This window comes from Rhizoctonia solani, chromosome 13 (assembly GCF_016906535.1).
Source record: "Rhizoctonia solani chromosome 13, complete sequence".
Lineage (NCBI taxonomy): Eukaryota > Fungi > Basidiomycota > Agaricomycetes > Cantharellales > Ceratobasidiaceae > Rhizoctonia > Rhizoctonia solani.
In genome coordinates this window covers 583089-597740 of record NC_057382.1, presented here as the reverse complement: position 1 = coordinate 597740, position 14652 = coordinate 583089, and the positions used below count along the sequence as shown (strand labels likewise).

At 48.3% G+C, this 14652-nt stretch overlaps 3 protein-coding genes across 3 annotated transcripts; all 3 read right to left on the bottom strand.

The window, feature by feature from the left end:
* Positions 1-26: 26 nt before the first annotated feature.
* On the bottom strand, positions 27-4127 carry RhiXN_07040 (Organic solute transporter Ostalpha; the record flags this gene model as incomplete). The annotated part of the gene is made up of 15 exons (XM_043326856.1): positions 27-64; positions 124-338; positions 389-483; positions 540-569; positions 624-664; positions 2879-2963; positions 3029-3154; positions 3221-3328; positions 3379-3397; positions 3452-3597; positions 3658-3711; positions 3765-3858; positions 3913-3943; positions 3993-4015; positions 4069-4127. 15 exons carry the CDS (start codon positions 4125-4127, stop codon positions 27-29), a joined length of 1164 nt encoding a protein of 387 aa, XP_043185328.1.
* Positions 4128-5626: 1499 nt separating this feature from the next.
* RhiXN_07039 (cytochrome P450 family protein) lies at positions 5627-7920 on the bottom strand (the record flags this gene model as incomplete). Its single annotated transcript, XM_043326855.1, has 12 exons — positions 5627-5713; positions 5772-5877; positions 5946-6057; positions 6109-6256; positions 6310-6381; positions 6429-6574; positions 6630-6880; positions 6941-7077; positions 7129-7248; positions 7306-7449; positions 7505-7740; positions 7794-7920. 12 exons carry the CDS (start codon positions 7918-7920, stop codon positions 5627-5629), a joined length of 1686 nt encoding a protein of 561 aa, XP_043185327.1.
* A 1410-nt stretch (positions 7921-9330) lies between these two features.
* RhiXN_07038 (ABC transporter) lies at positions 9331-13882 on the bottom strand (the record flags this gene model as incomplete). Its single annotated transcript, XM_043326854.1, has 12 exons — positions 9331-10732; positions 10784-10897; positions 10950-11236; positions 11301-11506; positions 11563-11728; positions 11779-11883; positions 11940-11980; positions 12044-12176; positions 12229-12296; positions 12355-12631; positions 12684-13333; positions 13390-13882. 12 exons carry the CDS (start codon positions 13880-13882, stop codon positions 9331-9333), a joined length of 3942 nt encoding a protein of 1313 aa, XP_043185326.1.
* Between the last annotated feature and the right edge of the window lie 770 nt (positions 13883-14652).

Sequence of the window (14652 nt, the reverse complement as noted above, 5' to 3'; positions counted from 1 at the left end):
CTGGACCTGCTCGAGGGCATGCAGATTTAGTATCCGCCTCCGTAGCCACCTTGCTGGCCATAGCCTATGTAATCCGTGACACTTGTCAATACAGATTCCTTATCTGGGTGCAATCTCACTTACCCTGTTGGTAGCCTCCGCCGCCGTAGCCACCCTGCTGGTAGCCTCCACCACCTTGGTATCCTCCACCGCCATAGCCACCACCTTGCTGGTAGCCTCCGCCGCCTTGGTAGCCTCCTCCGCCTTGATATCCTCCACCTCCACCTCCGCCGCCGCCAGTGCGCTGGTTGGCACTGTTAACCTTGATGCGACGACCATCGAGCTCCTGCTCGTTCATGCTGCGAACAATGTCAGCCTTTGCAAATGATCTACATCGGGTTTAGCCTACGAGTTGATGGCATTCTGAGCCTCCTGTTCATTCGAGTACGTGACGAATCCAAAGCCACGGGAGCGACCAGTCTCACGGTCACGCATCACAATCGACTGCATCACGATCAGTCTACCGTATCAATATGCAAACCACCTGCAAGGAAACGTACATCAAGAACTTGGCCATACTGCCCGAATGCCTAACTCATCAATTTAGCAAACAAAAAACAGCAAGATCACACGAAACCACGAACTTCACGCAAGGTATCATCATTGGTGTTCCACGACAAGTTACCTACATGCACATTCCAATCCAAACGAATTCGAACGAGAGGCAAAAAGGCAAACAGAGTCAGGAGGCAACACCACAAAACGCATACACGGAAACGACGGAACGGCCACTCGGACACCCCACACGCAGGCAAATGATTAATGAGAACGCAATACTAACCAACGTAGATCTTGGCTGACATGACTTTGTATATATATTTTTTGGTTGAAAGTCTGTAAGGGGGTGGTGTTGTGGTGTAGGTTGAACGTCCAGGATGGTGCAATTTTATACTCGACGAATGCACGGACCAGCACGTGCCCAACAAGTACGAATACGCCACACGCTATCGCATCCGGATCTGTGCATGAATACATTCCGTGCCCCCCTCCCCCACTACGGCCTTGCCATGCATGGTCGGTCGGCTATATGAATTCATTAAGCTTCTGCGCTCACTGTATGCGCTTGAACTGCGGGGAGGTCTCGCCCCTCTAGTCCGCGTGCCTTGATCCACTCGCGCATGTTTCCCGAAATTGGAGAGCCGTTCTCCTTCCTCCCAGGCTTGTCTAGAATCCTGCGGTTGCGCTCTATGTGCTCAATCCACCACGTAGGCGGGACCTCGCAACGCCCCATCATCTGAATATTCCGTAGATCTCAAGCCAAGAACCCGGCCCGGATCCGTTCTATCCGACCCTCACAACCGATGTGGTGGCTGGATCTAAATCTGCCACGACAGCCAGATTCGATCGTACAGACAGCTCAGATCTATCGGTGCCCCCTAAAGTAATAGGCCGTTGTGGATAATTTGAAAGTAAATTGATCGGGAGTTGTGGGGAGGTGGGGCGTAACTTAATTTTTTGAAAATATAAACTGGTTCCAAATTAATTTACGAGTTAGTTTTATCTGTAGTTTTGGGCACATCGAATCCATAGATGGACTGACTAGAGAGATTTGTAAACTGAATGCCACGTATTGGTACATACGATCGAATGCCAACACGTAAAGCTACTGCAATCACCACGCACCCAAGAACTACAGGATCTTCACCTTTGCTAAGACAAAACAGGCCTTTCTCTAACTTTGATTTCGCCCTGAGTCCGATCGTCAAAATATCTCTCGTAAAGACATCGCATTCGGTCCCGAGAGCTTGACCGGGACGGGAGCCACATCGACGATGTCTGGTGGCGAGTGGCCAGTCTTGCGCTGGCGGCGGTGGTCACGACAAAATGACTAGCAAATATCTTTCATTATTAAAGATCCTCGTAAAAACTAATTATCTCAAGGCCAAGTTAATTATTTAAAATAAATTGGTAGTATGCAAAATCAGATGGTGGTCCGGGGGCTCGGCAAGACTTTAGAACCCGGGGCCGTTTCACCCACCTAACTCGGACATTGAGTTAGTTATCGGTGAACACGCGCACCAAGAGGTAATCACCATGCACCAAGAACTCATCAACTGAAATCAAGCAGCCTATTTCCCCGCAGTATTGACTTCTTTATAGAATTTGCGCATACGATCTGGACGTATAGTTGTTCGGAATAACACTTTTAGATGATATTCTGTACTCCGCTGAGAGTTAGGGAGATGCAAGCCGAATGAATTCCGCTCCCATTTTATGAATCGTACCGGACTTCGATAGGCCCTTCAGGAATTTAAACTGGAACGACGCCGGTATCTGGCCAGCGCGAACATATCCCCCCTATTATCACTGGATTCTACCAGGCATTGAATCATGAAAATCTACTGTGGGGCGCAGTAGTCATTCCTTTTCTCACAAGGCCCGAAATACGGGGTTGGCATGTGCAGTGATACATCGAGGCTTTGGGTTTCGGCTAGCTGTGTCTGAAAATGGATGTATACTTTGCTGTTTGGATCGTTCTATAACATTCTAGTCCGAGTTAAGATGAAAAGAAGAAACCAGATTCGTCCCCCCCTCCAACGAAAATCCCCTCAGCATCTTTCTTAAACTGGTGATACTACAACTCTGGTCCCGTCCTTGGATGACAATCCGGATTCCAGGTTTATGGACGATGTACGACCACTAGCTATCCCATCAGCGCTGGGTTTATGGTAGTTCAAGGTTGTAAATGGCTCTTCACTCGCTCTACGCGATCTGTTTTGACGGCGATACCAGAAAAAGACTACAGATTGCTTTATTTCGGACATAAAGTCGCCTGTTGAAAATGGTCCGTCAGCGTCAGAACGGAAAATCCAACGGTGATTTATAGCAGATTCCGTACCGAAGTTCACACTATCGAGAATCGCTTGCGCAATCGTCCCCCTTGGTTTTGCATCATTGGAATGTTCCGACGCAGAAAACGCCGACTATGGTGCAATTGTCAATATGCCTGTATTCAACCGCTGACGATATAGTGCGCGATGTGGCTTACCAACATGGCTGCGGCAGCTCCCGCCATTTCAATCGACAACAAAAAGGCATTGAGGCTGTCAGCAACTTCGGCAGCTGGAAAATTCTCGCTAGGTTTGATCTTATCAGATGTACGAAGGAGTCTGAACTAAGGTATTCACGTGTGCAATTTAGATACGCATAACTAACTGTAATGGGTTTGGGACAAACTCACTACAAACTCCTGGATGACGGTGAGAGCTACGATTCCTTTAATAATCAAGAACTTTAGCAGCGGCCGGTGCCCTTCAATTTCTTTTCTGGTGAGGTTATAAAACAGAAGCTGCGATAAATAGTGAGAAAATACAGATGGCTGAGGGTGAGCTGGCTCACCAGGCCGTACATAGCGGTCCTATCCAAGATTGTATCAGTAATTATGATTGATTTGTTCAAGCCATTCACATACATCATACTCAAGAGATCGATTATGGTCAGCCAGAGGTTGGGATATTTAGGATTCATTTTCGATGGACACAGTACGCCCAGAGCGTGTAATGTAATCGATATAACCGAGACAATCGGCCTAATTATAATGAATTGAAGCACAAGCCACTGTAGATTAGAGCGAGTGTCAACCAGAGGCTTTCTATAAGACAAGAAGAGAGAACAAACTTTGACCATGTGTATAAAGTATGATTTAGTCGGTCTGTAACGGAAACAGCACCACTGTGAACGTATGAGCTGCATGTCATGCCTATGTGTCGTTCTAAGTTACCCACAGGAGCAGGCAACCTAGCCTTGTCTTTCTTCACTAATGCTTCCTCAAGCGAATTGGTTGCAGCGGCATTCGAGACATATTCAATCATAAGATACCTATAACAACACGCTTCACAACCCGATCGGAGTACAAAAGAATGTCACACTTACAAGAAAGCAGCTAGTGCAAAAACCTCGTAGACTGGATTGTAATGAGCATTGTACAATAGTGTGAGCCTAGCGGGGCTCACCAACGTAGATCAGGGACAAATACCTAAAAATGGAGATTAGAAATAAGTTCTAGCTAGATGTACGGCAGGTACTCACACATATTGATGAATAAAACGATAAGCCAGCCAATTAACGACTCCATAAACGAAAGGCATGTACAGTATCCGCTGATAGACTGTGAGCGCTCCAACCCCAGGAACTACACAAAAAGACTCACGATTTGACGCTGTTCTTTTGGCGCACGATAGTTTCTGTTACAGTCAAAGTCAATTTGGCCAATGTTTCTAGTTTTGTAAAACTGTGCCACACAAACCTAGCATGTCGGGCGACGCTTATGAAGTTATGGCCGATATCTATGATAAAATTGGAATCTATTCTGCACCATACAACGAGAGAAACTCACGATTATGACAAATATTCCCGAAGTGATCCAACCAGGTCGTCTAGTGTACCAAGGATTCCCCTACCAACGTGTAAGGCGCTCGATTACCAGTCATAGCGACTCTCTCACCTGCCCAACTGTGGCGCTGGCCTCACAAGTGTTTGTCATGCCAGAATTGAAGTACTAGGATAAGAAGTGGGAAACAATATGGATAGCCTGATAAGGTAGGTAGGAAATGAAGATATGGTAGTCTCTTGGATAGCTTGGTGAGTGTTGTGCACATATTCAGAGTATATATATACGAGGAGAACGTAATGCCAATGAGTAGGACCTTGGTTACGAACACCAAATCTTCGTCCACAATCGCCTTAGCTGTGCTTGGGGACTCAGTTATTACATGTACTATACTGCATAATCCCGCGCATATAGGAGTGGTTTCGTATTCTGAGATGCTACGCGTAACGCGCAATGGGCCCCGGACATTGTCTATGGGACTTGACACCATGTATTTTGCAAATAAAATGTTACTTCCTATTGCAAAACCGGGCCCCATTGGGATATCTGCAATGAGTTCTTGGCATATGTTCGCCGCAACGTGCCGACATCGCCCTTCCGGCACGCTGCAGGTTTGTAATTATCCAGGCCGGGCCCAACCACAATTTGCTATATGCAACACTCGCTGCCAGCACCACGAAAAACCACTATTGCCTACGAATTCTCCCTACAACCAAAATTACAATTCATAAAAATGTTTTTGTGCATTTATCGGCGTTGAGGTAGCCACACAGAGATTATTTTAAACACCAAAGCATGACAAAAATACTTATGTCTCGTAGGTAATTTTTTGGGGCCTGCAAGGATTCAAAGGTAACCGGAGGATAAACGGGTCGTGGACTCTACAATTGTGCAAGCAGGGGCTGAGCAGTCCTACATGCGTCACACCTCTGTTATAACTGATAAGAATACCTGATATTCACTATACTTGGAATGCACATGATCAAATGCCTTGTATCTAATTGGGTATTGCCGTCAATTTGCCTCGGAAGAAACTCCGCCCAAGCAAAGCTAACTTGTGAATATGTGGACCATTAGTACGAAATGAGTATAAACTAACCCGAATAACATAGTCGCTGATATACAATTAATGAAGACGCATGTGTTGAATGAAAGATATAATTTCGTGGGGAAAATGAGATGTCCGCGAGCATAGAGAGTAATTCTTGGAAAAAGGTTAGGCCGCACAGGCGGGGGGTTATGGTGGTGATGAGTCACTTAAAGGCGGCGTTTAAAAACTAGAGGGAGTCTGGCTGGAACCAGAGTGATAGTTTGGATAGGATCAAGAAGACGAGCCTCACGTTCCTAGGTCAAGTTATTGGTAAGTATAATTAGTCAACCCGCAAGAAAGAGGAAGCCCCACCAATTTGCTCTCTCCGGGAATATTGGGAAATCTCTCGTCATCAATACCGACCTCGTACCTCGCGAGTAACATAGCCAGCGCAACGATGGACTCAGTCTCTGCAAACCTGCAAGTGTTCCAGGAAATTGCTGGTAAAATATATTCTTTAGGTATGTCGAAAGACGAAGTACTCACTTGCGTCCAAGACAGGAGCGGGGACCGATTGAGAACGCAAGGAAAGCATCCTTGTTGTAAGGCTCTAGGAATCTCTTTGGACGAAATTTCTCGGGCTCAGACCAGTGTGTAGCTATATCCAGAATGAGCTTAAGGCGCGGATGGAAGATGAAATAAAACCTACGATTGTAGTGAACAGCAGTAAAGGAGAGCCAAATATTCGCGCCTTTGGGAATAAAGAAATCTTCACGCGTGTTTTCGGTCGCTCCGGGACCATTACGAGCAATACTTATAACAGAGTCCTCTGTAGCAATTTTAGGTGCTTGTGTCACCTAATTACCTCCTTTAGTTTGGTTCGTCAATTGAGTTTGGATGAGGTACATACGACTGGGTACAAGCGCAACGCTTCCCAAAGTACACATTCTACAAGGTTGATGTCGTTCATGTCGGAGTATTCCTGGGTCGAGTGTGAGTGACGCTCAGATTAGCAACCGTGTGGCTCACGAGTTTATCACGAGTTCCTATGACTTGCTTTATTTGTTCGTACACTTCTTGCTGGACCTCAGGGTATAGAGCTAAGAGTCCAAGACAAAACGACAATGTATGCGCAGTAGTCTCATGGCCAGCAAAGAGGAAAAGGAACGCATTGCCTATGATATACTGATTAAAACTATGATAAGTCACAATAAACTAGTATATACTCACCGGCAACATCCCGGTCGCTCAGCTTTTGACCTTTTCCAGAATCTGCATCGCTTGCTGAGAGGAGTATGTTGAACAAGCTATCAGACGCAACTTGTGCGTGAGGAGCTTCTTGCAGCTCACTGCCGTCAATTTCTTTTCCTATGCGACGGGCCGCAGTCATTTCACTGAGATAATTACCAAACTCGGAAAACGCAGTTGTGATAGTTCTAGTTGTCTTCGTAAGATCCTTAGCCCAATTAGGGATAAGCAACCTACGTTTACAGGCTAGTTAGAACGAATACCAAGGTGATAGGAGTTAAAAGACAGTTTACCTGGTAATGAGATTCCCTGAAACTGTACGGAGTGCGGTAGAGAACGACATTTTCCGTCCTTCGGGAGTCTTATCATCAGCTGGATCCCAATTCACACGACGACCAAATCCAGCCGCTGAAATTACCAGCAGGGCCAACTTTTGACGACTGTAAGATAAATATCTCAAGTTACGGGGAATTGAACTGACCATTTCCGTCATGTCAGGCACATCACTGATGCGAACTTCGGTAGTGTTGAGTTTGTCCCAAACTTCGAATAAGCTATTCATAACTCCCTCAGTCTCTGACCAGACCATGCGAATGTTTTTCTGTAAAGTGAAGACTTGGTTAGTGACCTTTTCATTTCTGGAGGCAAAAATTCTCACCTCGTTGAAGGCGCGCTGAGTTTCCCTGCGGTGCCTCTTCCAATCGTCCCCTTCAACGGACGCCAGGTTGTGCCCATACATTCCGACTACCTCCCCAACCTTCTCAAGGTCTTTTGTAAAGCGCTGCTTCTGCATCGTAATACTCTGCGCATTTACTGTTCAGTCAGAAATAGCCAGAGGATTATGGTCGCGTTCGTACCTTGATAGCTTGAGGATCAGCGATATAAATATTAGGTCGCGAGTTATCCACTGCCACTTGCATATATGCATCCTTTCCTGCGCGCAAAAATTCTAGGTTTTTCCTTGATGTTAGCTCGAATTTCATGGTAGAAGACATGAAACGTACCGCTATATTTCGCATTAAAAACTCGATTATTCCCATAGACGACTCCTGGTACATTGGTTTTGCCTGGAAGTATCCCTTTCCACTTTGTTCTAATGTATGCGGATCAGAAAAAAATCAGAACTTGAATGGTAGCTCTACATACTCTTCTGAGAATATAATATATTGATGAGCTCCGTATTTATGGCCTTGTATAACATTTGTAAGCAGCGGACGAGAACCCAGAGAGCGGTCGCTGAAATCGCAGCGGAGACGGGAGTAGTCGGTAACATGTCCATAACGATAACGATTTAGTTGGGTGGATAACGAACTGGGCGGTAGAGTAAGTTATTCGACTTTGCGTTGCAACGGAGGATTTATATACGACCTAGTGTACCCGCAGCAATTAAGAGGATGAAGGCTATGTAGTAATGCCTATCTGAACTCTACAGTGGATACTATTCGAGGCCGAAACGCGCGCTTCGCGCTGATGTTTGTCTTCTTTTTGCACCCTGCCGGGTTGATCAACGTAGGTTTGGAGCTTCTGACCATGTGGCCGGCCGCCGGGACAGACTATCTATCACCCAATACATACCCGTATGAGTAGAAACGGTAGTTCATCCTTGTTGCTTGTGTTGCTTCTTCAGACCGGGGTGCAAAGGAATTTCATTCAAATCAAATTTAGAGCACCAATAGAAAAGCCAATTTCCAAAGAGAGTATATAGCATTTTGACCATCCTCAAATTTCCGTGGCCAGTGTGCCTTGCGCAGCGAGACACAATGTACCGCATTCATCAAAGTCGAAAAATAAGGACCGAGTAAGAGCAGATGTCGGTACCAACACACAGCTCCGGACGCAAGATTAACGAAGTTCTTCGGGTGGGGGTTCTATCATTTTTGTCCGTAGATGGAGCATCATTTAATCGCTGCATACCTTCTTTTTCGTCTCTTTTTCGATGGTACCGAAGACTTTGATAGCTAACTTCCTGGTAGCCTGTAATCGTAATCCGGCACCTGGTGCACTGACACTTGTAGAATTCCCTGTTATTAACGGTCTAGGAAATGTCGACAATTGCCTTTTCACAGTTGATCAGACACTAAAAGCGTTTCGGTACTCACTGATGATATGAATGGACTGAAATGTAGCAAGCACAATTGCCAAAAGTCCTGAAAAGGCGAGTAATGGTATGGAGTAATTGACGATCTCGTGGCGAGCTTTACAACCAAACGATGATTCGCATTGTCACGTTATTCTCATTTGTCTGTTGTAACTACACTGTAATCTCCGGCACAGTACATGTGATCTACACGTAATCATATCCATTTATGGGTACGAGAGTGTAAGTGGGATCCCATGAGCGCTCGAGTCCATCAGTCCCACAGTGTTTTAAACATATCTCAAGCTTCCTCACTCTCAGTCACTAGAAGAGAATTTCAAAACTATATATCATCACATTGATCCTTCACCACTTTGAAGGTAGGTTAAGACACAAAAGGAAAAGACAAAGAAGAGAAATCACGAGTAGGAGTCGGGGGAAAGGGAAGTACAATTCTCAACGTTAGATGGGTGGTAAATTCCAGTCTTCCAGTCAGTGGGTATTCAAACACGATTGAGCAAAAGGATAAACAAAGAAAACCGTGGAATATGGGAGTCATTATGTCACAAAGCAAGAAACCGAATCCTCATTAAATCATCAACTCGATTAGTCGGCCGCGGTGCTCTTGCGCCTATCCTTCTTATCCTTCTTCTTCTTCTTGTCGCTGTCGGCAACGCTGCTGGCTTCACCAGCATCGAGCGACTGCCTGACGCTTCCGCTTCCTTCACGGTGCAAGTGACCAGGGGTGGCAGGGGGAGAAGCTACACCCGGAATGGAACCAGAGCTGGGCTGTCGGTTGGGGTTGAGAGTCATCCGGCGCGCGAGGTTGGCAAATCCTGCAGTGCTCTTAACGGCTGCACCCTGAGAAATCTTGCGGAATCGTTGGGCAGCATGCTTGATGCGGTCACCTCCCTCAGTGCGATCGCCCTCAGTACCCGCAGCGAAGCTGATACCAGGAGTTCCAGGAGTAGAGGGAGCCTCAAGAGCAGGGGAAGCGTCACCTTCAGTCTCGGGAGCGGGGGAGACAACAGCTGGAGATGGGGAAGCAACAGGAGTCTCGGAACCTGGGAAGGCTACAGGAGCAGGAGTAGAAGCAGGGGATTCGGCGGCAGGAGTAGCAGCGACATCGTCGGAAGGTCTTGGAAGGTCTTCCGAAGCACGAACGTCCTCGGTACCTGCATCGGGATGGATGCTCATGCTAGCTTGACGGCCAGGAGTACCGCGGGAGATGCGACGAGCGAGTTGAGCGAATCCTGCAGTGCTCTTGGCTGCGGCACCTTGCGAGATCTTGCGGAAGCGTTGAGCAGCATGTTTGATGCGTTCACCTTCAGTGCCAGGAGCAAACGAAATGCCAGGAGAGCCAGAACCAGAAGGATTCTCACGGAGCGGGGGACGAGAAGAGCCAGCGATAGAAGATTCGTCATCGCCCTTGGGGAACACGATCGGAGCCGGAGGAGGAATCGAAGAAGGCTCTTCAGTGCTAGGGAAGGCAGCAGGGGCAAACTCTTCGGCAGCGGGTTGGGGAGCATCATCGACATGAGTCTCGTCCTTGGGAGCAGGAACATCGCCAGACGCGACAGCGGCAAACGAAACATCAGGGTGAACTTCTCGGAACGAAGTCTCCCCAGCCTCCTGTTCCTCAGGCTTGATGGGTTCGGGGTGCTCAGACGTAACTGCAGCAGCGACAAGTTGTTCAACGGGGACAATCTGTGGGCCAAGCTCGAGCGCAACGGGACCGGCATCTGTTTGGATGGCGCTCAAGTTGCCGGGGCTATCGATCGGGTGGACAGGAAGGATGTGTGCTTCTTGGTTCGAATGCGAAGGAGCGTCAACTGCGTATCCGGGAACTTCAGACTCGTTATCGTGCTTGACATTATCGTGAATCGAACGGGTGTCGTCGACAGAAGAGATTTGATCAGCCCACATCGCGGCAAAACGACCATCGCGTTCAACCAATTCACGGTGAGTTCCGAACTCGACAATTTCTCCCTGGTGGAACACGAGGATCCTGTGCGGTAGTCAGTACTTGGTCGATTGAAACTCAAGTTGGTGTGCTCACAAGTCGGAGTTGGAAATGGTAGACAGACGATGCGCAATCGATACAGTAGAACGTCCATCAGTCAAGTTCTGGAGTGCCTTTTGAATATCGCGTTCGGTAGTAGTGTCTAATGCTCTGCCAAAACAATGTCAAGCTCGAGCAATTAGAAATGGGCATCAAAACTTACGAAGTAGCCTCATCGAGCAAGATAATCTTCGGAGCCTTCAGGAGCGTGCGAGCAATCGATACGCGCTGCTTCTCGCCACCACTGAGACGAACACCGCGTTCACCAACGACAGTCTCATAGCCATCGGGGAACGAAGTAATGCGATCGTGAACCTGAGCTGCCCGAGCAGCATTCTCAATCTCCTCGGTAGTCGCACCAAACTTCCCGTATCCAATGTTGTACGCGATGGTATTGTTGAACAACACGCTATCTTGGGGAACGACGCCGATCGCCTTACGCAAGCTTGCCTTTTAATTAAGAGTAACCCAATCAGCAAGTTGTCAGTTAAAGTTCGCCAACATGTTTGCCCACCTGAGTGACATCACGGATATCTTGACCATCAATGCGAATCGCGCCATCACCGGGGGCAAGGTCGTAGAAGCGGTACAGCAGTCTCAAAATTGTGCTCTTGCCTGAGCCAGATTCGCCAACGAGTGCGATGGAGCCGCCCTTCTGAACCGTGAAAGAAACGCCGTTGAGTGCGGTTGTGCGACCGTCATATGAGAAGGTGACGTTGTCTAGTTTCATCACCATCGTTATTCAAATGTAATTTGCATGTGATTAAAAGTGTGACACTTGCCAAATTCGATAACACCATCGGTCACAATGAGCTCCTTTGCATCAGGCTTGTCTTGCACCTCAGACGGCTCATCGAGGAGATCCAAAAGACGCTCAGTGTCAATAAGATTCTGGTTGATCGAGCGGTAGATATACGCGAGGCTGTTCAAGGGACCATAGAGCTAAAGAACAGTCAAAACCTAAAATGGGTTCATCTGGACGAGTGGCCTACCTGGGCAAGATACGTAATAAAGACAATATACCGCTTCACAATGTCTTCTTGGGGATGGGTAGTATCGAGAACGACAAGCAACGAGCCGATCAGAAGACCAGCACTCTGCCAGAGAAATGTCAGCAATGCGTAGTAAGATAGGGGCAAACGAGGACACATACGAGCAAGAGATTCTGAGTAAGGTTCATGAGACTCAAGGAGCCTATCGGAGCCGGAGTCAGTGCTTCGAACTTCCTCAACAGGATATAGCAGGAATAACGCTCACCCATTACACGAATCTCGAACTTCTGGTACCGAGTGATGGCCTCACGATAGCGCTCGCCCTCATGTTCCTCTCCACCAAAGTACTTGACAGTCTCGTAGTTTAGGAGCGAGTCGGTATGAATGCCGCGAGTAGCCTACGGATATGTGAGCCGAGATCCGATACAGATACGCAGGCCTAGGACTTACCACATCAGCATCAACCATCTCCCTGCGCAGCCTAGTCCTCCATGAGGTCAGAAGGACACTGACTCCAACTGTTGAATTTCATCAATAAACAAATTCTCAGTCAAATAGGAGGAAATAAGAGTTTACCGTAGACAACCATGATAGCAGCAATGACGATACTCAAAGCGGGTCCAAAGAAATAGAAGAAGATCCAAATAGCAATGGCGATATCGGCGATGGTAGGGAGAACATTGAACACCAAGAGTTCAAAGATGTGGTTGATTGCTGCGCCGCGATCGAGGATCCTGAGCACTTCGCCAGTCTTGCGACGAGTGTGCCATGCGAGCGAGAGATTGAGCAAATGGTCGAAAGCAAGCTGGGACATGGACCGGTCCGAGAATTGCATGACGGGTGCCCATAGAAGCTGTCGAGATCAAAGTTAGACGGGGCTCCGCAGATGACTCAAATTTACTCACATCACGAAGTGCACCCAATCCGCCAGAACCAGCAAGGAACCTGAGGCCGACATACCACAAGAGTGGGGACCAGACCGTATGACGACCACCCTTGTGAGTAAGAGCTTCGACAACCTCGCTAAGTTTGAACGGAATTGCGGCATTGATAACACGACCAGCAGTAACAATAAGCAGGCAAATAACAGCCAAAAGTTGCAAGGCAATGCTCTTGTGAGGCCAGAGGTAAGGAGCCAATCGTTTGAGACGGCCACCAATTTCAGACCAAGTGAGCTCAGTTCGCGAAGGACGTGCATCTGCGGAGCTAGAAGGGCCACCGATACTTGGAGCAGGGGTGTGTGCGCGACTGGGTGGAGCTGTTGAAGGTGTGGCGTTGAATGTGCCGTACTTGGCTTTGGGCGCTGCGAGTCCGGCGGAAGTTTCCGCAGAGGCAGCCGCCGCAGCTGGGATAAGCAAAGAAGTTTCGCCGTTTTGAGGGACGGGTGCGCTGTGCTCGACGGGTTCATAAACGGTGCGGGGGAAGAAGAGAGTAGGGAAAAGGACGGTCAAAACGAGCACGCGGAACACGGTCAGGCCGAAATGAACTGCAGGAGTAACTCCAACAGGTACGTCGATCGAACCGTTGGGAACATGCGGGTTCGGGTCCGGGTACACTGTAATACAAGGGGGTGTAAATACATATTGGAAAATTTTCCCGTGGATTGCTTACTGTGCCAGATGGGTACGACAAGTGGGATGAGAATTGCAAGAGCAACATCAAATGCAAGCGCGGCGAAAACAAACAGCTTGAGAAGTTTGGATTGCCAGATCGGAGCGCCTCGCGCCTCCTTGAAAGCGCCAATGATAGCAAACCCGGCAAAGGCTACGAGCAGAGCCACAGAGTGAAATTCGGTGCCTTTCCAAGGGGGCAGGTTGGTTTCGAATACATGTTTGATGACGGCCAGGCCGACAGTTACTGAGCCATCGAGGAAGGCAGTAAGTGCGGCCAAGCTAAGGAGGAATACTACTAATTGGCGTCGGGGGGTCTTGACGGCTCGTACAACAGTCGTTATCTCGGAGACTCCGTTGGTCGTCGCGTGCGGTGGGGTGGGTCCTTTGAGCAACGGAGCGCCCAAGAGAAGAACCAATAGGGTGGCTGACTCTGCCGCTCGTAGCTGGAAGAGCACTTCTGGCGACGGAGCCATGGCCAGAGTGGGAGACATGGTCGTGGCCGGCTTGACCTAGTCTCTCTGCGCCTCGAATCTGCTCAAAAGTACTCCTAAGGGTCCCGTGACGTGACTTGTTACCAAAAACACGCGGCGGCCTCATGTCCTTCCCCCGCTTCCACGTCCGGCTCTTCCGGCAAAATCCAAACGCTAATGCTAATCTGGCTCGATTTACCGTCTCTTTTACGCAAATTCACCACCCGATGCTTAATTGCATCCTTGCCCCTATGTCCTTCGGCTGATCTCCACTGTACGCATTCACCTCACTTTGGCGCTCGTGACCTGCCCAGAGCCCCTATCAATCTACCTTCAGGGGGTTCTTTCGTTCAAATTTCCTCGCTTCACATCCCATTCGGGCTCCGTTGCTCCACTCCATTGTCTGTGGTAGCTCACTAGCAGAAGATTGCCACCCCTCCTCATGCTCCAAGGCGGCACCGATCTTCCCTTTGATAAGCTATGTCTGAAATACTTGAACGATAAGCCCATGTCTTGCTTGCCGCACGAACATCGCTCGTTATCGCCAACTCGTCCCAACTAGCTCATTTTAGCCTAATCCGGGCAAGCGCCGCCGGTGGTGACTAAGCTTGTCACCTGTCTGTCACCCAGCGCCGTGGTCAGTCACTTCGTTTTTGTTTCCCCCACACACAAATCACCCAAGCAACCTCCGTCCGGGATCCGAGCCGCCTTCTTTTAGGCACCACTTGTGACCTGCTAACGACCAATTTATTAGTCGTTAACTGTGTATATGCTCCAAGCTTGTGTCGTAA